Source organism: Lactuca sativa, chromosome 9 (assembly GCF_002870075.4).
Source record: "Lactuca sativa cultivar Salinas chromosome 9, Lsat_Salinas_v11, whole genome shotgun sequence".
Lineage (NCBI taxonomy): Eukaryota > Viridiplantae > Streptophyta > Magnoliopsida > Asterales > Asteraceae > Lactuca > Lactuca sativa.
This window is the reverse complement of record NC_056631.2, coordinates 25,524,456-25,548,803: the sequence shown is the minus strand read 5'-3', so window position 1 is coordinate 25,548,803 and position 24,348 is coordinate 25,524,456. Positions and strand designations below refer to the sequence as shown.

The 24,348-nt window shown below is 35.4% G+C and overlaps 1 protein-coding gene across 13 annotated transcripts; it reads right to left on the bottom strand.

Moving 5' to 3' along the window:
- Nucleotides 1–16,997: 16,997 nt before the first annotated feature.
- On the bottom strand, nucleotides 16,998–19,666 carry LOC111895514 (uncharacterized). 13 transcript variants are annotated; one of them, XR_002851606.3, is made up of 4 exons: nucleotides 19,358–19,665; nucleotides 18,573–18,628; nucleotides 17,989–18,037; nucleotides 16,998–17,775 (listed from the first exon to the last, which is right to left on the bottom strand). XR_002851606.3 is itself a non-coding variant. In XM_023891602.3 (4 exons), exons 1-4 carry the CDS (start codon nucleotides 19,493–19,495, stop codon nucleotides 17,096–17,098), a joined length of 651 nt encoding a protein of 216 aa, XP_023747370.1. In that variant the 5' UTR covers nucleotides 19,496–19,555; the 3' UTR covers nucleotides 16,998–17,095. The 13 variants fall into 13 exon arrangements, 7 of the variants coding, with proteins under 7 accessions (XP_023747370.1, XP_042754217.1, XP_023747372.1 ...); XR_002851607.3 differs by having other exon boundaries at nucleotides 16,998–17,586; nucleotides 19,358–19,658; XR_002851602.2 differs by having other exon boundaries at nucleotides 18,537–18,628; nucleotides 19,358–19,651.
- Between the last annotated feature and the right edge of the window lie 4,682 nt (nucleotides 19,667–24,348).

The following is a 24,348-nucleotide window of genomic DNA, read 5'->3' as shown; positions in this document are numbered from 1 at the left end:
TACACGAATGCGATCCAGTTTGAGCAATGAAGACCTTGTTGAGGTGATTGAAATGGCTTGAAATGTCTTCTGGTTGATGGGTTATAGATGATTATGTCACGTGTGCCGTCGATTAAACATACTAATCCATTGCAAGAACCCAGAATCTTGATTGAAGTTTTAGGGTCCGTCTCAGGTAGCTTTGATTTGGTGAGTAGTGTTGTGTGTAGGAAGGAGACGGAAAGAATAGGGTTTCGATTTGTGATGGCGGCTGTTGTGTGTAGAGAGAAGATTAGGATACCATCTAATACCTAATACAGTGTATAGCTATACAATGTGATTATAAGCTTAATATTATTGTACATGAGGTAATAAGTATTCAAGAAATGGGCAAGTCTTGCCAACAGCTCCATCACTAACAGAGACAATTTTATGAACTTTGAAACACTCATTCTCGTGTTCTTAAGCTCCTGCTACTTTTTGCAGTGATGATTTTAATGAAAGACAAACCCTAAATAAGTGTGTTTGAGAAGCAAGAGTGATGGAGAAGTTTCAGAGGAGAGAGAGGGGTTCGTGCAGAAGAAGACAATGGCGAAATGGGTGCCAAGAGTAAGGAGCACCTTGTTCCACGAATGTACTCCTATGGTTTCAACAAAAAAAGAAAGAAAAACATTTATTAATTTGATGAGTACAGAAATAACGAACAATGTAACGAATATTTATGCCAACCCTTCTTGTGGGTCTTTAGCATACAAGACTATCGGCTTAAGATGTGTAATCAATCTGGTAAACGCAAATGTCTTGCTTTAAAATTGTTAACATCAGTTTCAATTTGACAAAAGATCGACAAGAAATTATGAGCAATGTGATCGATTTTTGCATACTTGAATGGTTCGATTCCGACAGATTCGCTGCTAAGTTTCAGTCTGGTGGCCCATCCGGCTACTCCGACGACATAGGCGGAAGCTTGGCAGGTGACGTGGATCAGGTATTTGCGCAAAGGAGGTAGTGGTGGACGCACGCCACCATATGCTCGGTCGATTAGGGTTTTTTGATGCACACCCAAATCCATACACGAATTCGATCCGGTTTGAGCAATGAAGAACTTGTTGAGGTGATTGAAATGGCTTGAAATGTCTTCTGGTTGGTGGGTTATAGATGATTATGCCACGTGTGTCATCGATTAAACATACTAATCCATTGCAAGAATCCAGAATTTTGATTGAAGTTTTAGGGTCCGTCTCAGGTGGCTTTGATTTGGTGAGTATTGTAATGTGTAGGAAGTAGACGGAAAAATAGGGTTTCGATTTTGTGATGGCGGTTGTTGTGTGTAGAGAGAAGATTAGGATACCATTTAATACCTAATACCGTGTATAGCTATACAATGTGATTATAAGCTTAATATTATTGTACATGAGGTAATAAGTATTGCACCTCTTAATTTTCAAGAAATTAGCAATATCCTTAATAATATAGTAAAGATAAATATATATATATATATATATATATATATATATATATATATATATATATATATATATATATATATATATAACTACGATCTTCGTGATTTTACAAATGATTTACAAAATCTAAGTATAGTTCATCATATTCTCAATAAGTGTATAATTTCAATAACTATTATACCAACAAAAGATATCACATACTTCAATCACTTTCTTATGGTTGTACTTGGATATCTAAGAATATTATATTACTTTCCAACTTACAATATCTGGTTATTTTTTCCAATTTACTTAAAACGTAATATTATTACACTTGAAATTTACGATGGAACAACTTTGCCTCGTCATGGAAAACATATCATGGAACAACTTTGCCTAAGTTTTTAGTGAGTCGAACCTCAACGATAAAAAAACAAGGGTTGGTTTATCAACTCTAGGGTTACATCTCACCTACATGTTGATTCAAGATTATTGCAATCAACCACTAACCCATCTAAATTGCATTACGTATTGGCCAATGATGGATCTTGTATATAGATGTAACTAAGAACACGCACACTTCAATTCATAGCATTAACCTACATTAATCCCTTCATCTCCCAATGTCCTTATTACTTCTCGAATAAATAAAAATATGTTTTTTATATGTTTCTCCTAATAATAAATGTGTCATTGAATTTGATACTTGTGGTTTCTCGGCGAATGATACCGACCCGTCAAATCCTTATGCAATGTGACGGCAAGGCGACCTCAATGTGGGTTGATATCTGATTGGTTCATGACAATCTTATTCTGATCCCTCATATCATTATCATCTAAATATATGCAAACATATTCACAAGGAGACTATTGTCCTCTCTTCTACGAATTAAGATCTATTCTCAACGTCTTAACTAAAATTATCTGAAATTTTAGATATCCAATTTTTAGATTCAGATATGAAATACTAGTTTGTAAAATTTCGGATATTTTGAATATCCGAAATCCAAAAATTATGATTTTGGTTATACATTATTTGTTATTATTAATATAATATTTTTTATGATATGAATGTTAGTAACTAAAACATATTCATAATATCCTTAATTAAATCATTGTATTTTGTTGCCTTTGTATTCTAGAATCGTGGTCACGACAATAAAGAATGAAAGCATCTGCAGTTAATTTTGTCTTTAATTTGGAGTGACATTATAAAATTATTATCATATTATATTACATATAAGTATGACTATAAGTTGATAATAAAGTAAGGTGCTGTTTGTTTTTCGGAAGCAAAAATTCAAAAAGTCTGCGGACCACCTCTGCAAACTTTTGCAGCAGAAGAGGTGGACCAAACGGCTGCAGACTGTAATAAGAAGCATGTTTGTTTTTGTTAATATTGCAGACTGCTGCAGACATTAAAAATTTAAAATAAACTTATTTAATAAATCGAAAATGGTTTTTAAACACAAAATAATAGACACTTATTTTAAAAAGAAAATGGAAAATGAAGTTATAGACACTTATTTAAAAAACAACATTAAAATGAATTTAATTTTATGTAAATCAAATGGGAGAAAATAATTAAAAAGATATAAATTTAATGTATTAAATGTTAAAAGGATAAAAATAGAATATAGTATATAAGTAAAGGACCATAAACGTAATATTAAATATACTTGTTTAATAACACCCACCCTTCGATTTTTTGAAGGAAAAAAACGGCCAATTGTTTTCCGAAGGAGTGGGAAGAGGTACAACAAGTGCTTCCTCAAGACTTCCGAAAAACAAACTGTTGCGGGACAAAAAAAATGTTGTGCATGTGCTGCGCCGCGCAACAATAAGAGTTTTGAAGATGTTTTTTAAAAAAAAACAAACAACACCTAAATTATGGTCAAAACGTCTAACGTATATCATAAAGAAGAGAGGAAAATGTTGGTTAACCCAACATATATTTTGTTTATAACATTAACTGGGGTTTTTTAGTGCTAAAAGTTTACACATGATGGTTAGCATTTTCTATAATTGATTGATACTTTTGATTTTGAACAAAATTTTAATTTTTTGTATATTCGATTTTGGTAACCGAATTTGTATCCAAAATTTCCGATATCCACTTCTAAACACCCCGACACACACGTGATTAAATAAGGATGGAAAATAATTGAATTTGATTCAAAATACGACCAAAATTGCAAAATGTTTTAAAAATGTAGAAAAAGCAATAAAAAATAATAAAATAAATTCTAAAGGATAATTTTTTTTATTTACTTGTACAACTAGTTTCCATCTTCACTTCAATCGTGTTCATGTATAAAATGGTTACTTGTGGTAGTTGGTGCTCGTGTAAAAATAGCATAAGGAAAAAAAAATTAATAATATGTTAATTTATTAAGGAATCAATAAATTAAATATAAATTACTATGATAATTAATTAAAATTATTTAGTTAATTAAAGATGTCGGATATTAATCAATCTAAGGGATTAATTGGAATATTCCAGAACCTCTTGAAGAGGTGCATGAGACGGTTTTCATATCCCTTGGATAGGGATATGACATGTTTAAATTTAGATAATAATAAACCCTAGAATTTGTATCTTTCTGGAATACTCCATGCCTGACTATAAATTGATTGATACAGTAAACCATAAAGATAGTTATTCCCTTTCTTAAAATCATACAAATTCCGCTTCTCTCTCTCTCTCTCTCTCTCTCTCTCTCTCCTTGGACGAAAGATAACATCCTGTCTCTCCTAAGGTTTAGTGATTTTCGAATAAACCCTAACTTGGGTTAAATCCTTTTTGTTTTTGGTGTTATGGGCCTGATTCCATTAGAGGTCTGCTCTTTTGGATCCTTCATATTTGCAACAACATGGCACGTACGAGATCACAAGCAAGCAATTCTTAGGTTGGTAATTCTTAACTTGTGTTGTTTTTCAAAGCATGTTGCTATAACCAGTAAAACAAAGATTATAGGATGCATGTGCACTTAGGTATATCTTTTGATTATTATGTTACCTTTAGATAGTGTACTTGATGCTAATAATCCCCAACACATGCGTTCAAGTGACATCCCTAATGCTTTCACTGATCATTTATTCCATTTGAGACTGGTCTATCTATATGTCTTAAGAGATTGCAGATTGCTTTCACTGGTTGCTTTCTTTTGAGCTTAGTAAGAAAAGGGAAGAACTACTTATTAATGCCTACTAGTGAATCAAGCCAGAAGTAACCAGCAAAGTAAAGAAAGTCGTGATTCCAAAATTTTGAGTAATTGTCGCTACAGGTTTTGACATCATTAGATTGTGGGAGATTTTAAGGTTGAACATTATAACCTAGTGAGTGCAAAACTCATTTCACGTTGATCATTAGACAACGTCTCATACACTATATTTTGTTTATCAACGTTGACATGAAAGTTTTCTTGTGCACAAAGAATCATATTTGTAATCTTTGTAATTAGGATCTTATCATTGTATAGTTTTGTTTAAATTCCTTATTTGTAGGGATGTCCATATATTGTGTATATCCTCTTATATATAAGTTATGCTAGGGTTAATAATTATAATCGTCGCTTTGTGTATTCTCTCTTTGTGAGAGTTTTATTAGTCGAAATAAGTTTTTGATTAAGTATTTGTTAAATTCTTAATTTGATTTTGCTTGTTGTTCCTCCCTAAGATCCAACGACTTTTCAATGAATTTTTTAAAAACAAAAAGACATTGTTTATATCAATTTAATTTGCTAGGGATGTGTTCATAAGCAAATTGCAAAAGTTTTACAGTCACATCTATATAGCTCTTATAAAAGACCATCTAAAACGTTGTTATTCAAGATAAATCAACATTCTTGTACCACATTCATTTGAAACCTCCACAACTTTTCAAATTTAAATCAATTAATTACAACCACTGACAAAAATAACTTGAATTTTATAATTATTAAGTTAATGACATTTAATAATGACTTTTTATTTTTCTCTCATTTATACATGTATACATAAGTAAGAATTTGTTACAAAAACATTCATGTTGTTGAATAAGTTAGTTATTCAAATACGAATACCTGAAGAATGACTTTTTCCGAACCCATGGTTACTTCAACACGAGATTTTCTTGGTATAATAATGTTTGATATGAAAGGTATATTGAAGATCAACAACCTTCTTTGTTATAGAAAAATATAAAATTTGTTTCTAGAATCTGATAATTTCTTTTTATAGACTTTATAAGTGTTTAATATGTTTTTGAATGCAAATATTATAATAGATGTTTTAGTGCTTCTATGTTATTAAAAGTTATATTATGTTTATTTGTTTACGTTATTTGTTATTCATTATATATAGAAATTGACATATATTTTAGATATTTGTATGAAGACTTGAAGAAATGAGTTTTTCCACATATATACTTATTGCAACGTAATTTTTTCTTGGTATAATAGTGTTTGAGATTAAAAGTATGTAACATCCTGTCACAACTAGAAATTTTTGGTGCCTTGTAACTACAACACTTATGTCAACTATGAATCAAAAACATGAAAGCATGCATGATGCTTACTTTATGACAACAAAATTTCAATCAAACACTTCATACAAGCACTACAAATAGTCAACAAATAATTAGAAACCCTAGAAGTCCTTGTTTAAGTCCATTTTGGACTAGGACTTCCTTATTGGGCCCAATGGACCAATAAGCTTCCAACTGGAATATCATGGGCTTAGAACTCTTGAATGGGCTCTAATTGGACCCACTTTCATTTATTTTAATATTTTGGGCCATATTGGGCCTAGAATGAAACAAAATATTTAAATGAATCTCATTGGGCCATAACTAACCTAATTAGCCCTAATGGGCCATAAAAATCATTACTTGATTTATTTTGGGCCAATAGTTATCTAAATTAGCTATGATTTGGACTTAGGCATTTAAGGGCCTAATTCCTTCCTTTTTCTCTCCAAATCTCGGCCCAAGCCCAAGAGAAAGGGAAGAGTTGACTTCTTGCATGCCACATCATTTTTGTATGGGGGATAACTAGGCATTACACTTCAAACATCCATGCACTTCTCATCTTTCCATGCAAGCTCAATCTCTCTTCTTCTCCCTCTCTCCCTCTCGGCCGAATCCAAACAAACACACACACACTTCACTCATAATTCTCTCAAGAAAACTCCGTCCACTCCTCTCCATATTTTCGAGATTAAGGAAGCTTTCAAGGAGATTTAACCCATAAACACATCATCTAAGGTAAGTTGATGTTAGATCCATAATCTAGCTATTTCCTTTCATTCAAGAATCATCTCTTAATTCATTCATACTCATGATCTTGCACCTTAGAAGCATCCAAGTTCGAGATCCTCCAAGAAAGGTTGCTAGGATCGAATTCTTCTTCATCTTTTCCTTCCAAAACTGAAACCACACCCAAAGTGAGTTTCATACCCCTTAATTTTCGGTTTTTATGAGTTTTACGGGGGAGAATACAAGAAAATGTGTAGATCTATGTGTAAATGTATGCTATGTGTGATTTGATGCATGTATGTGTGTGATATCATGTGTTTTGAGATGAATATGTTATCAAAAAGTGTGTAAAAAACGAGATCTAAGGCATGAGAAAGGAAATAAACATATCTTAAGTTATTATACACTAATCAAGTCAACAAAAATAGTTTATGATGTTAGGATGAACATATCCTAACATAAAACACATTTTAGGACTTAAAATGTCAAAAATACAAAACTTAGGGTACAAACCGACAAATTTATAGTTTTTGGAGGGTCAAAAGGTTCCAAACAGTTTCTATAATAATTTTTCTGAACAACAACATTTTTAAGGGACTTAAAGTGTAAATTTTGAACCTAATGGGCTAGATTTGGGCTTTTCGGCCCAATAAGCCTCAAAATGCGAGATTTATAAGTTTAAGGGGCTGAAAATGCAATTTTCTGTAGAACAGGGGATTTGAAGTGTATTAAAACTATTTCAAAGGTCAAAAATGCTTCTCAAATTCAAAAAGGATCAAAAATGTAAAAAATTTCTATTTTGGGCCAAAACTGTAAAAGTTGCGAAACTGGGGGTTTTAACCAAGAAAACATCATTCTGGAAGGGCTAAAGTTGTTTAAAAAATAAATTTGGGTTAAAAATGTCTTTTCAACAAGTTTATGATACAAAAGTGTCAAAATAATGTTTTAAGGACTAAAATGAAATTCTTTTATATAAAGGACTAAAAGTGCTATTTTTATAAAAGAAAGGTTGTGAAAAGGTAAAAATCTTACTTTTAAACAAATTAATTCACTAAGACAAAATACAAGATCCACGACTACCGACGAAACGGAAAAACAAATACACTCTCAACAACAAATATCGTTACAAAACGAACTGATTCGGTCTCGAATCAATAACAAAACAAAAATCAATAAACCAAAGTATTTCAATAAACACACGATAGCTATGATGAGTCAACATTCAAACTTTGGGCTTGAAAGTTTCCAATCATGCTTGTTGGGCCTTGCTAGCCCAATAACCTGATCTTTGGGCCCGAAGGGAACACGCTTACATGTTAATGGGCCTCCTATGACCCAATTCCATGTAAAAGGACTTTCAATAGCTCTATTGTGCTATTGGGCCTTAATGGTCCATTAGTCCTGCTAGTGAGGTCGAGTAGTCAAATGCGAGTTGGGCCAAGTGCCTTTCGCATTCCCGATAGCCTTGAATAACTTATGGAAATAAAGGGGGCTTCGTACCCTCCTTTCTCCTCGGTTGACCGGCTTATGAGAATTCAAGTAAACAGTTTCATGGCGTTAATCAAGAGAAGTCAGGGTGATTGGATTATGTGAGTAGTACGGACGACGCCTTAAGGATCGTTCGTAACCTGTAGTTATAAACTAGTCATTTTCATTAATGCGTGATTGTAACAACTCACAAACCCTAGTTAATCCAATGTCACCTGGGTAATCAAAAACATTCGTTGTATTGGTATAACAATAAACAAGTCATGTAATTTGCGTATTGGGAAAACATCGGGTTTTCCAGAAAGTTCAACATTTTCACCTATGTGATGTATACAAAGTTCAACAATTATACATGTTTTCAAAATCGACAAGCATATTTACGGATCTTCACACTTTTTATAAACAAATACTCTTTTCAGAAAATATCGGATTTTCTGGGTTTTTCAAACTTCACAAAAATCATTTTTCCATAACATTACTTATGAATTCACCAACATTTCATATGTTGACATTTTTCCAAAATAACTTGTATTCTCAGGTAACAGGTAAGCCGAAGAATAAGTATCAGGAAATGTCATGGTGTTTTGCTTAAATTATCTATCAGACAATTTATGTTATGGAATTGTAATGTTTAAAACAATGTACTGAATGTAAACAATACCAGTTGTAATATTCCAATGCATGGTGATGATTTGTGTTATGATTCATGTATATTCATTGTGATGGTATTCAATTTGAGTCACAAGAGCCCTCAGACGTTTCCGCCGTTCGGTTCGGGGGTGTGACACATCCCGACTCCCATGTATAAAAATTGGAAGTTTATAGTCATGTTCTTAGACATACTTGACGATATGGATGCCTCAGCTCGTCGTATAGAAACGATTCAGGCCGTGTGACTTTATGAGGTCTACTCGACGAGTTGGAGGACCCCAATTCGATAAGTAGGAGTTGGATAATGAAACCCTAATTTCCAGGGTTTTGCACCCTATTTAAAAGGTCATTATCCTCCGTCAGCCTCCCTTATTGTCCTTCTTGAGCTTAGAAAACCCTAACCTCGCCTACTCTCCATTGTTGTGTGTTAAGAAGCTTGGAAAGTGGATTTTGTGAAGAAGGGTTGAAGTCTAAGCATCTTGGAGCAAAGAGAAGCTTGTGGACCTAACTCTACTTCATCTTGGCATCATTTTGAAGGTAACAATTCGTTACCTTGACTTCTCTCTAGCTAGATTTCTTCATGCATAGGTTTAGGGCCATTTTAGCTTATTTGTGAATCATTTCGGGTATTGGTCATGATCTAAAGTTGTAACTTCAGATCTGGACTCCTCTAAGTCCCTATAGTCATAAATTTATCAGATTTATCAAGCTTTGGCCTTTCTCTTTGGTTTAAACATTTCCCTTAGCTTGGTTTTGGCATTTAGGACCATGCATGTACGTAAAGTTTGTAACTTTACGTGAAAATCATACCCTAGGAGGTTAGATCTGCAATTTGGAGCTTTGGGGTAGCTTAAAAACGTCTGAATGAGAGATGGACTGAAGGGAATCGACGAGTTGCATGGTCAACTCGACGAGTCGGATGAAGATTGGTCATTGTGGGTTTCTTCATGGACTCAATGAGTCAGTGAGACGAATCGACGAGTCAGTTAGGGTTTTCCTGACATTTGGACACGCATGGACTCGACGAGTTGTCTGGAAACTCAGCGAGTCAACTAGGGTTTTCACTATTTCTTGAGTTCTGGAAGGACTTGACAAGTCAGTGAGCTGCACTCGACGAGTTTGGTTAACATGGACTGTTGACCTTGACCGTTGACTTTGACTTTGACTTTGACTAAGGGTTGACCAGTTTGACATCTGGGGGTATTTTAGTAAATTGATAATTTATGGAAGTGATCCTATGGTGAATATAGGTGGTGGAGTTCATGGCTGTGATTCGAGAGTTTGATCTTATCACTACAGTTCGACATTTGTGAGGTGAGTTTTCCTTACTATACTCAAGGGTCTAAGGCACCAAGGCTGACCCTTTTTGGATTGTTATCTTGATATGTTATATGCTCGAATATCGTATGATCTGTTAGATCGGTATCCTGGTAGATAAGATGTTATTATGCAATTATGATCTGTTAGATCGGTATCCTGGTAGATAAAATGTTATTATACTATTATGATCTGTTAGATCGGTATCCAGGTAGAAATGATGTATTATGTTGTTATGATCTATTAGATCGTTTTTTCTATCTATAGAATATTATGTGATTATTTGATATATGTGCACATATTTGATTAGTGGTTGAGGCTTATCTGCTTTGTACGAGAGCTAACACACCTGGACATTCCAACCCGATGATTGTGGGCTGTGAGTATTCCATCCCGAGGATGATTGGACTCGTAGTATGTGGGCATTCCAACCCGATGGTTGTGGGCCGAGGGTATTCCATCCCGAGGATGACTGGACCTATAGTATGTTGGCATTCCAACCCGATAGTTTAGGGAATGGGGTATTCCAACCCGATGATTGATTGGACCCGTAGTATACTGTTTGTGATTATGTGTATATTGTATGTATGGGTATTTTGTGGGAACACACAAAGTTTCGGGCTTACAGTTGTTGATTTTGTTTCAGGTACTTCTGATGATCGCGGGAAAGCGAAGGCGTGATCGTACACCTCCTTATGTTTTCATGATTTGATTTTGGGATGCTCTGAGACTAAACTATTTTGAAAACAAATATTGTAATAATTATTGGTTTCGAATGTTTTAAAAGTTTAAATTTGGCATGATTTTTATGGGTGTTACAAAGTAAATTAAGGACCAATAACTTTCTATATTGTGATTTGTTTTTATTCATTTTAGAAGTGTTTAATATATTTTTTGAATACATTTATTATAATAGATGCTCTAGTGTTTTTATGTTATTAAAAGTTAATTCATTTTAGAAGTGTTTAATATATTTTTTGAATACATGTATTATAATGTTCTATAACATCACAATTGAAATGAAATACATGAACTTAGATACATAAAATATATTCTTTTATATTTACTCTCATTAATTTACATACCAAATTATTATTTTTGTCATCTATTAAGATTAATGATTTCGTAAACAAATATTATTAACAATAATTATTCAATGTTATAAGTTAACAAAGTCTTTTGAGTTGCAAATTTGCAATAATTTAATGCTAAATAGTTTTAGATGGAATCTTAGGAGGTTTAATATTAAAATAAGTTCTTAATACATTTAAGCAATTTAGTTAATTGTATAATGATCTTAGTAGAACGTTTAATTGTAACATCCTAAAATTCAAAACCAAAATTTTCATTTTTATTAAGTTATTATAAAACCTACAGTATAAAAAAACATTCATAATATCATCTCATGTAAAAACCAGAGTGTCAGTAATCAAAACATGTTATCATAAAAAAATATCAGAGTGTAATCCCAAAGATCTCATGTACGGAAAACATAGTGTGATGCGTTGCGATCGAGCCGGCTCCTTTCCTTGAAAATGAAGTACCTGAAAGCAAAACTAAAAACCGTAAGCACGAAGCTTAGTGAGTTCCCCCATCATACCACATAATCACATACTGCCAGGCATATATAGGTGCCCGACCTACCCTGTCAGGCATATCTGGTTGCTCGACCTACCCTGCCAGGCATATCTGGGTGCCCGACTTACCCTCCGGTTTATTTCAACCGGTTACGGGGACTATTTCACCCCTACCACTACCACATAATACATAGCATAAACATACTGTCATACATAACCATGAGCTATACATATCATTCACATATCATAATCAAATAAAATGCTATGTGCCAAAACATAGTCTCGCCATTATGCCATGGGCTGCCACGTGGTCTTTCTTGCCAAGCCGGGGGCCACACCCTCGGTCTCACAGTCAAGTGCCAAGAGCCACCTCCTAGTCTTCCATGCAAGCATCACAAAGACAACTAGCATACATATTACTCTACTTAGCTAATCAGCATATAGTGTGCCAGGAGCCACCTCCTAGTCTTTCATACTTAATAGCATACAGTGTGCCAGGAGTCACCTCCTGGTCTTTCATACATATTGTCTAGGGCTATCCCCCGTGTCTTCCTACCATACATAATAACATATTGTGTGCCAAGAGCCGCCTCCTGGTCTTTCATGCATAATGCCTATGGCTAACCCCGGGTCTTCCTATCATACATAACTAAATGGGCCGGCATTGGTGCCTTAGACCCATACAACCAGTGAGGAGACTCACCTCGTACTGCTGAAGTCCTGCAAATAACTCTCCACCTGCTGGACGACAGATTCCCGAACTGTCAACATCAAAATAACACCCAATTAATAATTGGGTCCCAACACATAACCATAAGTCCTTGGAGTAAAATGCAACTTTACCCCCATCTTGTCTTGATTCAAGCCCAAGGCCCAATCCAAAGGCCCAAAAGTCAAACTAGGAATCAAAGTCCAACATATGGCCCAAATTTCCAAATTGGGCCCAAATTTCCAAATTGGGCCCAAACCTTTACATGGTCATAATTAAAGGCCCAACTACTTAGTCCAGTCCAAACATTTGGCATTTCTAATGCCCCAATATCATATAACCATTAAGGCCCAAACTATGGCCCATATATGGCCCAATTTTCCAAATTGGGCCTACACCCTCATATGGGCCTTACCCTAAAGCCCATCTAAATATTCTAGTCCATTGCTTGATCTTGGATGGCCCATTATTAGCCCAAACACCAAAACCCAATAGAAAGGCCCAACATAAAGCCTAAGTGAAATTTGGGTTTCTCACTTAACCCATTAAGGACTTAATCCATTAAATCCATCACTCTTCTAAATAAATCATATTGTGTGATTGGGCTTAATACATAATTCTGTTATAATGGCCCAAATCTCGGTCCCAATAAGTCCAAGCCCATAAATCCGATGTTATGGTTTCCAACCTCATCTTAGCCCAATAGGCCAAATAGCTAGGTCTTTTGATTAAGTAGGGTCCATTAGGCCAAATAGTCACATGTTTGGGCTTTTAGGTCAATTAGGGATTTCATTGGGCCCATTATGGTTTTAGTCCATTTGTCCGAACATCCCAACTAATCAAACACAACAAGCACACCGCCACCCAACACGGCGGTTGGTGGCGGAAGGAGGTGGCATCCACCACCCTATAATGGTGGTTAAGAGTTTCATCTTCATTATTCTAGCCTCTATTACAATTTTACAATGAAATAATCCAAATTAAACACACACACTAAAAATAATCACACACACAACCACCCTTGTGGGGGCCGGTGGTGGTAGGTGGTAGCAGCCACCATGGTTGGCCGTCACGGTGGTTCCGGTCGATAGAAACTCTCAAATCACGATATGCAACAACGGAGCTGAGACGCAACGCCTAACGAAGAGACATCGGAAAGAAGGAGGATGGCGGCCACAACATCTCCGATTTCCATTCAATACCGCTTCATTTAACCATTCTTGGTGGTTCTTCCTCGGTTACGCGCGTTGTAACGCCTGTTGATCAGGGCTAGTCAATTTAGAGACGTTAAGCGTCAAAAATGACTTTTTGATGGAATATTATTTTGAAAGAATAATCTTAACTAGGTTGTAGTATATGTTACAAGGATTCCGTACATATAAAGAACGTCCAAATCTGACTTCGTATGAGGAAGTTATGATTTTTCTAAGTTTCAACTTAGCAGTATGTAGCCCAAAATACTCGATTTGAGATCGAGCGGTTTTTAGCCGAAGCAATCTAAACGAGAATCGAAGATCTCATTGTTGGTATCGAAGCGATAAAAAGTTAGGCGAGAACGGACGTCAATCGAAGAAGTTATGAATTTATAACGAAATTTTCTGTCCCGGCCTATTAAAAATAAATAATAAAAATAAAGTCAAAATTAGCCGACGAAGTCTAAACAAAAGTTGTAGAGCGTAGTCTCACCTACGCGTGGATATAAAGAACGTCGAAAACGGAGTTCGTATGAAGGAGATATGAATTTTCGAAGTTTATTAAAGAATTAATAATTAAATTTAATTATTAAATCATGCATTATCCGAAGGGGAGTCACCGGGCATATTCGAAGTACGCCCAGCGTACTGGTGTACGCCCCGCGTACAGCGAAGCATGACGACCTTCGCACTCGAGTTCTTCGGATGACAAACGCCATGACGATTTCGGACGAGTACGCCCCGCGTACAGGCGTACGCCCCGTGTACTCCGAGGCTCCAGCCTCCTATAAATAGGATGCGAGGGTTCCGGGCTTATTTGCTCATTTCTCCTCGTTTTTGTGCCGAAGCTCTGCGTGTAAACCCTCGAAGCCATCCCGACACCCCAGATCTCATATCCAAGTTAAGAAGGAAGTTTTACGCTCCCGAGATCCCGTGAAGTGCGATTCCCAAGCTGAAGCTCTGCCCGCGAGAAGTTTGATTTTTGTGGAGATCTTCCAGATCTACCAAAGAATACTACTTTTGCAAGTCGTAGTGCTGTCCGATCATCTTCTGATCAAGTGAGTGTGTGGTTACTTTCTTCTAACGCATAATTATGAAGTATTTTATACGAAATACGTGTTATGTGTATAATTTTGTTGTTATGTGCGTGAATGTATATTCACTCAGTTTTCTTTGTATCACAGGTATTAATACGAAGACATATTTCACAGAGAGATTTAAAGGAGATATAAATCAATTGTGTAATTAAATGTAAGTTCTGTTTATGCTTATATGTCTGTATCGGAACATGACATCCCGAGGTTTTATTATTAAATGAAAAATACATTCCCTTTGAGAAATGTTTTGATAAGTTATTATCATGTCTTGTTTTGGGAACAAATTCTGCAACCGTTATCTTTAAAAGATTACTCTGATTTTATAAACAAAGCATAAACAAAATCGGTTTTTTCTGGCCGTGAAAATGGGGATGTCACACGCGTCGCCCGACAATAGCGATGGAGTTCTGATAGCGAAGAGGCAGGTGGTGCGGCGGCGGCGGGTGGGGCTGGAGAAGGGGAGTAGTGAAGGTGGCGGCTGATCGTTTGCTCTAGGGTTAGGGTTAGCATGGTGAAGCAAAGTGACGGGTTTAATACCTGATCATATAAAACTTTCGCCCAATGTACACCTTTGGTCCTTCCTTCCCAATCTCTTTTCAAATTAAGTCAATATTTTACCCTTTAAACCCCATCTTCTGAAATCCTTACAAATAAGATCCGGAATTTACCAATTAGCCCTTAAGCTTCCAAAATCTCTTCAACTGAGTCCCAATAATTCACCAATTAGTCCATGCCTTCATAAATATTTACGAAACTAACCCAAAACTTACATTTTAACCCCCGACTTCTAAAAATCTTTACAAAATAAATCCCGGATACTCCAATTTATAACAATTGGCTCCTAGAACCAACATTTCACTGAAAATTATGAATTTTAGGGCTACTACTCTTTCATAAATTTATCTATTTATCTATAAAGTAAACAGGGTGTTACATTAATAGTTATTATGAAATAAACATGCATCAATGAAATTAGTCAGATTTTCTTATAACAGGGGTTTCCAAATAAATGTGGTTTAGCTAGCCAATAGGTTGGTTTCTTTATTTTTAACACTACATGATGAACTTCTATCATTGTTGATTCATTGTTATATAAAATTAACAAAAAATTTTAATTTTATACCAATTTTTATAAAATAGATATATGAGTTAAGATCCCCATACACAATAATTTATCAAAAATATTTTCACTATTAACCTCATACCTTACTATTGAGCATTGACTGTCAATTATCAATGTAAAACTTTTTAACAACCGACATTTTTTATTATTTAAATTTATTATAAGACATGTATTAAACCGACATTAATTATTATATTCATAACGAGGATTGTAATGAATAATATATATATATATATATATATATATATATATATATATATATATATATATATATATATATATATATATATATATATGGCTAAGTAGCTATAAGTATAGTTGTTAAAACCGCGATCCTGATCGTAGAATCGTACGATCATACGATCCTAGGTATGAAAAACGAGTCGGATTATATTTGAAGTAGGTTCACATGTAGGTTCGTAAAATTGTAGGCATGATCGTAGAATCGGGATCCAATCCTATCTTTCCTTGATTTTTAAATTTTTTTTTTGAAATGAAATTTTATTTTACCAAATTACTATTTGTCATTTTATGTTATGACTTATAACTAATTTATTGAAAGTTTTTATAACTTTTGAACGAAAAATTATTATGATTTATTTTGTGGAATCTTAGGATCTCTGATCCCGATCTTACAAACCCGAAACGATCTTACATAAAATCCAGATTTTGACAACCTTAGCTACGAGAATACCAACACATCTTCAATATACAATCACTCGCTACTACCTTTTCTTAGTCATTATAGCTCTTTTTTCTGATATCTTATTGAGATATTATCATAAACAAAACCATGTTAGAAATCAAAGAATGTTATGACATATCACACGTTAATAGCTTTTTGTAGCATATGAGATCAATGTTATTGTTGAAGTGATAAAAATGAAGGACAAACAAGTGAACAACACATAAATATGGTTCCCTTCATTTAACATAAAGAAGTTGGAAATATCCTTCATCGACATCCTCTATGCTTGGCTGTGAAGGTTACCTTTAGCCATTGCTGATGAAATGGAAGTTTGTTATATGCTAGCATGTGTTTCCTTTGACTGAAACAATATATATATATATATATATATATATATATATATATATATATATATATATATATATATATATATATATATATATATATATATATATATATATATATATATATATATATAATTTAGGAGATGTATATAGAGTAGATGAATCCAAATATTTTAAATCAAATAAACGAGGGAATAGGATTTTAGGTTTCTTAAAAAATTCCATTTCCATGGGTAAATTTGAATACATTAGAAGGATGTTTTGGATTTCTTGTTGGCTTCCAAACATTTTGGAGAAACGAATTCAGCCAAAAACAGCAACTTCATCTCACTCCAATCAAACGGGCGTTCATCGACTTGCATGCTTTCATTTTGGATACCTTGCCACCATCTGAAAGCCTCTCCTTCCTGTGGCAATGTGCGGGCTACAAGTTGGGCTTTTTCAGCCTCCGAAAAAAAATAATAGCTAAAACATGTTTCTACTCTCGTTACCCAATTACAAAAAACATTTAGATCAAACTTGTCAGGGAAAGATGGTAGAAGATCAATTGGATTCAAAGAAGATGGCTTCAGATCTAAACGAAACTCAGGATCTGGCTCTCGGTTATATTTTTTCAAACCCTTTTCAATACTTTCTACATAACTGCCCAGACCTTCAAGCCTGTTTGACAACGACTCAACATCACTCTTAATTTTATTTATATTGTTGACCAACAAAGCCAAAGTAGCGCTATCTACATCTACACAGAAAAATAGTATAAACAAATGTCTACTTTAATTGTAGATCAACTGCAAAATAAAAACATCAATTCCTTCTCAAAGTTTTCCTTGGACAATTTTCTCCCTCACACACAAAACCCTGGTAAAATCGTTGATAATATAGGCATAGAACCACCCTTGTTCCAATAATGACTTCAATCAACTTCTTTCTTTTAGACGGACATTTGAAGATAAATTTTAAATTTATCAAGATTGTTTAATAGAAAATTAATAAATATAAGGATTTAAAAAGATCATATTTTTTTTATAAATGGGCAAATATGATATTTTGATGTTTAACAAGGGCATATATCTGATTCTCCCACACTTTTTTTATAAAGTAAAAATTATGTCATTCAAAAATAATAAAAATATCTAATAACCTGGAGTCAAGGTGTCCTTGATCTTGATCCATGTCTTGTGCCTCGTTCCCTGAATCAAAAAATTCAAATTCAGTATAAAGGTTTATTTTTATTTTTTTCCACACCATATTCTAATCTTGGAATAAAATTTATATCAACTCATCCTAATAAAACCTTAATCTTCAAACCAAACGATTTACGCCTTATTCTTTCAAGATTTCCAATCGATATTTTTCATCTATATATGGATATTTTTTAATTATAATAATTTTTGTAGAGAGTGTTCTATGTAACAATAAGTTGACCAGTATAAAGCATCCAAAGAGAAAGCCAGATGTCAAAAGTCAAAACCCTACACCTTGATGACCGATCTAGGGTTTTGGCTGTTCCATTCTCCATAGAAGAAGGCATTACTGGCGTACATATAAGTAATTAGAGAGTTACATAATTAACTAATCACAACTTAAATCAACTTCTTCTTTGTATATCTTTTACATACAAGGATGGATCAAGTGCTAAGTGACTTGTTCTCTGTGTATCTATAATTCTAATTGAACATATATATTTACAGGAAACTCTTGCAACAGAAACTAGCAATTGCATACAAACTTGATCCATTCTTCTTTTCCCCATCCCTCTGCGGTTGGTTGACTTTTGAAGACTGCAGCACAATGGAATAAGGAAGCTCATATTAAATAAGAGTTCAAAAACCAATTCAACTGCCTTGTGATATACATATGCATAATTAATTCACCAAATCCCACTTAAAATTGCCCAATCATTGTTAATTATTGATGCAGACTACATATGCTTATGCTTATGGTATCCATGTATACATGTGCATAAACTGTTGTATTCATAATTAAGTTGCTATAAACTGACAAAACACATAGTATTACATAATTCTTTATTTAAGAAAACTAATGTGTTCGTCCTCCTGTTCCTACATAATTAGATCCATGAATCACGCACATAGAACCATGGTAAAATCAACACATGCACAAATTTTACATTAATATTCGAGTTTTCTTGTCCCCCTTCAAACAAAGCAAAACTAAGATGAAAATGAAACAAATTTGTAAAGGCATGTTATCCAATAGTCAACAGCTCCCTCCAATTACGATTATTGGCAATGAAGGGAAAAAAAACTAATTTTTTTTATCAATTTAAAACTTTTTTACGCCTAAATTTGATGCAAAATAAATAAACTTAGTTTCTTCAGAGTCGATGAACCATTGAAACTTATATCAGAAAGAAAAAGAAACACATAAAACAAACCCTAGAAAATAACTAAACAAAACCATTGTCCTCGAATCGGGATCGGGATCAGTATCAGAAATCGCACAGTAATGAAATTAGTAGACTCGGAAGATTGGGATTTCACGATTACCGTTATTACGTGAAGCAATCGTCCCCTGATTTGCTGGCTTCTCCTCCGCCCTCTACGGTGTACCGGAACCCTAAGGTGGAGATGGATCAATTTAGGCGTAACATCAAACCCTAAACTTACCCCTGGGCCGTGGCCCATTGAACTGTAACACAAATACCCAATCCACCAATCAACATAACTTCGACTGTGGGTCTTTTATTTGAGCCGGATATATTATCTGTCCATTCAATGATTTCAATCCATTGTGAGTTTATATTCTAAATAAATTCTTTCAAAAAAACAATGATTTCAATCCGTTTTGAGTTTATATTCTAAATAAATTCTTTGATAAAACAAAAAAAGTAATAATAAGTAGATTAATAAGTTAAAACAATAATAACGAAAATTAAACATAAAAAGTTATAGTTCATGAATCTTTAAAAAAACTTCTTTATATACAATATTTAATATCATATCGACAACTTTACCATTTTTATTTAAAGTTTAAATTATTCTCTAATTTTAATTTTGGATAATATTAAGGGAAAAATTATCATATTGCCAACGGCTGACCTTAGGCCAAAAGGTTGAGGCCATGATGTATTTGAAAAAATAGCCTATTTTCAAAGACCATTATTTGTTTTTTTTTTTTTTTTAAAGGATTGAATCATGAGCGATTGCATTCAAGTTAGGTCTAGAATCTGTTCGAGTGATGCTACCATATGAATGAATTTTCGTGGCAGTGATTTAAGGAACTTCTTTACAAGCTTGGATTCGTCGATTACAGATCCTAATGTCGCCGATTTTGAAGCAATTTCATACAACTTTCCGGAGAAACTGTCGATCGTCTCTGATTCGTTCATCCTGAGGCGATCGAACTCGACTCTTAGGGTTTGAAGACGGGCCTCCTTCACTTGATCAGCCCCAATGTATCAAGTCTTGATTGCATCCCAAAGCACCTTTGAAGACTCGACATCACCAATTTGCATTATCAAGCTTTCTAGAATTGCCTGATAAAGCAACCCCATAGCAAGGTAATCTTTCTCCTCGTTCTTCTCTGTTCCAGGATCGATTATTGTCCAAGCCTTGTGAATCTTTAATACCACTTTCATTCTCATTGACCATACAATGTAATTCGTTGAGTTCAGCATAGGACACGCTACAATGGTTGACCCAATTTCCTTCACTCTCACCGAAGAGGGCCCTGCACCATCTTCACCATCCGACATGTTGACCTAGCTTGTCAACAGGTAACAAAAAACGATCTCACAGCTTCTTGACTCAAGCTATGATACCAATTCAAGTTAGAAAACACAAATAATCAAAATATCTCTTTGATTAATAGGAAAATTGCTCAAAACCTATATTGTGTTTTTGTGTACAAACCATATCTCGGTATCTATACATATATATATACTCCTAAACTACCAACTTGTAGAATAAAATTACAATTAGGAAATATGACCAACTCAAGTTAGAAAACACAAATAATCAAAATATCTCTTTGATTAATAGGAAAATTGCTCAAAACCTATATTGTGTTTTTGTGTACAAACCATATCTCGGTATCTATACATATATATACTCCTAAACTACCAACTTGTAGAATAAGATTACAATTAGGAAATATGACCAACTTGCCATATTATTGATTGCTTGGTCTCCAAGGTCCTACGTGACTTAGGATTCCAACATGAATCATGGGTGTTGTGGCCCCAATATGTAAAGATTGAAAATTTCCAAAAAAAACAACACTAAGAAGTTCTATTTGTAGATTTTAAATTTAAAATTATTCATGTGATACCATTTTAATAAATTTAAATAAAAATAATAAAAAGCAAAAGGTTAACTTGTGAATTAAAATTTATTATAATTAAAGTTTTTTTATCCGATACATTACTTTTAATATTTTTTTTTAAAAATACTAATATGTAAATTCCCTCAATCGAATATATCACAATGAGCTTGTAGCACCTGGTTCCTGGTACGTAAATCTTAATTGAGTACTTCCCTTCCTTTTAGTCTTGGACTCGGCGAGTCATAGGTCCGACTCGCCGAGTGGATGCGGGACCCGGGACAAGTTTAAGTTGGCGACTCAGCGAGTCACAGCTGTTGGATGAAACCCTAAGTTCCAGGGGTTTGCACCCTATTTAAACGACTTAACTGCCCCAAGCCAGCCCCCATTCACCCTCAGAGCCCTGTATCTCTCTCTAGTCTTGCTTTCTTGTGAGTTTGAAGTGTTTTGTGGTGTATTGAAGTTTCTTTGAAGGAAAAGAAGAGGGAATCAAGAAGAGGAGAAAGAGGCCAAGCATCTCTGTGTCATTCCAACGTTTCCCCTAAGATATAGCTCGTTTCCCCTCTGTTTTTAAGCTTATAGCTACATAAAAGTCCTTTTTGAGCCATTTCCAAGATTGTGTATGCTTGAGGGTTTGTAATAAGTCGATTGGCCTCTAGATCTAGGCAATATTGAGCTCCAGGAGCTCAGATCTGTTAGCTTTATGGCCCCATGTTGCTTGTTCACCCTAGATCTACCCTTTTGAGGCATTTTTAGCCCTAAAATCCATATTGGTGAATATCCACACGTAAAGTTGGAAACTTTACGTGTGATTCGTGTCCTAGAAGTCCAGATCTGTGAATGGCATGGACTGGAATCGAGCAAATCTGTGTATTTAGTGGTTGCATGGCAACGACTCGGCGAGTCGTTCATGTGACTTGGCGAGTCTGTTCGCGAGTCTCCGAGTTTGTCCCCTTTTCGTAGTGTCGAGTGAGCAGTGAGTCACGGGGTGTGACTCAGTGAGTCGGAAGCTGAACTCATCTATGGAGGTACTCGGCGAGTCAATGCCCTGACTCGGCGAGTTCAAGGCAATCTCCTTAGATCAAGAACAGACTCGACGAGTTGTTCATACAACTCGGCGAGTCTTAGCATAAGTGTTCATCGGATGAAGATGAGCTCGACGAGTTGTTCATACAACTCGGCGAGTAGGATGAAGGACTTGAATATCAGTTTAGAAGGAGAACTCGTCGAGTCGTCGCCTAACTCGACGAGTAGGAACGGGATCCAAGACAATCGTTTGGGTGGTGACTCGGCGAGTTGGAAAGCCAACTCGGCGAGTCGGGTCAACTGAAACTTGACTCTGACTTTGACTTAAGGCATGGTCAGGGGTAAAATGGTCATTTTACCCAAAGGTCAGTGAGCAATGTTTGATTGAGTATGTTGTGGGAATTGCAGCCGGAGGATTTCCGGAGCAGCAGCAGCAGCAGTAGGCAATCAATTCCCGATCAGATCAGCAACTACTTCGAGGTGAGTTACCTTCCAGTAGCGGTGGGTCTACGGCCACAATGTCGGCCCCCCAGTAGGAGTTGTATGTTAGATGATTGTCTTTGTGATATCATCTATGTTTGCTACTACCTGATATGTTGTATGCTGGCATGATATGTATATGTGATAGTTGTAGAGTTCGGTTGTTAGGACCGAATGGTAGGTCGGACACCCCAGATATGTATGACAGTACGTGATGATGTGATTGCATGCTAGCTTGTTATGTTATATGAGATAAAGGTAGTAAGAGGGGACTAGTCCCCGAGGATCGGTTGTTAGGACCGATGGGTAGTCAGCACCCCAGAATGGCTTGACACGGGTAGTCAGCACCCCAGAATGGCTTGACACGAGTAGGACGGCACCCCAGAACGGCCGTACCGGGTAGTCAGGCACCCCAGAATAGCCTGGCAATATGTGTGTTATGTGTTAGTATGGTATGTGGTACGATGGGGGAACTCACTAAGCTTTGTGCTTACAGTTTTCAGTTTTGGTTTCAGGTACCTCCTCAGCTAGGGGAAAGGAGCCGGCGCGGTAGCAACATGTCACACACACACTCTCCGGTTTTCGCATTTACGAGCTTCACTGGGATTTGTACTCTGATATTTTGATTGGGTGTATGAATTGGCTTTTAGACATGGTTCACTTTGTGTTATGGTTTGATCAAACAATGTTTTTAGTTATTAATATTTTCTAAAGTAATGTTTTAAAACAAAATTTTTGGTCGTGAAAATTGGGTCGTTACGGAGCCACTCGGCACGAAAACTTCCGAGTGGGTCATCTGTAACACTCGGTTTCGGATTTGCTTCATTATTCAGGGTTATGGCCCAATTTTCAGTGGTCTTGAGGCTTAGGGCCTTGGAGAAGAAAGGTTTTGGTCTTTTCGGATGTGGGTGTTATGGTTTAAGTGACCCAAGTGTTCGATGGTGCCTTCGGAGGCTAAAGGTATAATTGTCATTTGATAACTCGGTCTTTTATGGATTTTTAGGTTTTTTTCGGGAAGTTATAAGGATTTGGTGTGTTGTTAGGAGCGTAGGGTTTCTCGCCACCGTTATGTGGATATAAGGTTCGTTGGAAACAGACCTAAGATAAGGAGTAGTTTAAAATAATGGCAGAAATGGCCCTTGGTGGAAAAAGTTTGTAAGTTGGTCTCATGCGTGTATGGAGGAGGGTACGTACCTGGGTGAGTACGCCCAACGTAAGCCGTGGGTACGCCCAACGTAATGAGTAGAGTGTCAAACCCTAATTTTTAGGGTTTGGGCACTATTTAAACTTCTTTATGAGCTCAAGGCTCTTTCATTTCTTAGCCTCCGTTGTCTTTTAGCCTTATTTCGGAAACCCTAATATCATTTTGAGTGTTTGAGAGATCTAAGTGTGCGTTTTTGTGTGTTTTGCTTATTTTCAAGAAAATGGTGCTTGGTGCTAGCTTGTGGTTCAAAGGAAGACTCTTAGATCCAAACTTTTGGCTTCATTTCCATCTCATTTAATGTATCAAGTTCTTATCTTGGCTTCTTCTTATGCTAGTTTGATTTTAGGGCAAGATTAAGGGCTTTTATGGTGTATTAAGTTCTCCTTGTGAGTTTGAGCTACTACAGGAGCTTGTGGTGATAGATCATGCCTTTTTTGATGTTGTTAGTTCATAAAAATGCTTGCTTGATGTTTAAGAATGGTCCATGCATGTTCTAGTTGGATTATA

Bases quoted from the DNA above. Each gene is read 5' to 3' on its own strand.
- LOC111895514 (XM_023891601.3), bottom strand. From the start codon at position 19,495: ATGGGCCACGGCCCAGGGGTAAGTTTAGGGTTTGATGTTACGCCTAAA. The intron at 18,038-19,357 runs GTAATCGTGAAA...TTTTTGATTCAG, and splicing joins GATTGCTTCACGTAATAACG to GGAACGAGGCACAAGACATG. The intron at 17,587-17,988 runs GTTATTAGATAT...TTTTCTGTGTAG, and splicing joins CAAGGACACCTTGACTCCAG to ATGTAGATAGCGCTACTTTG.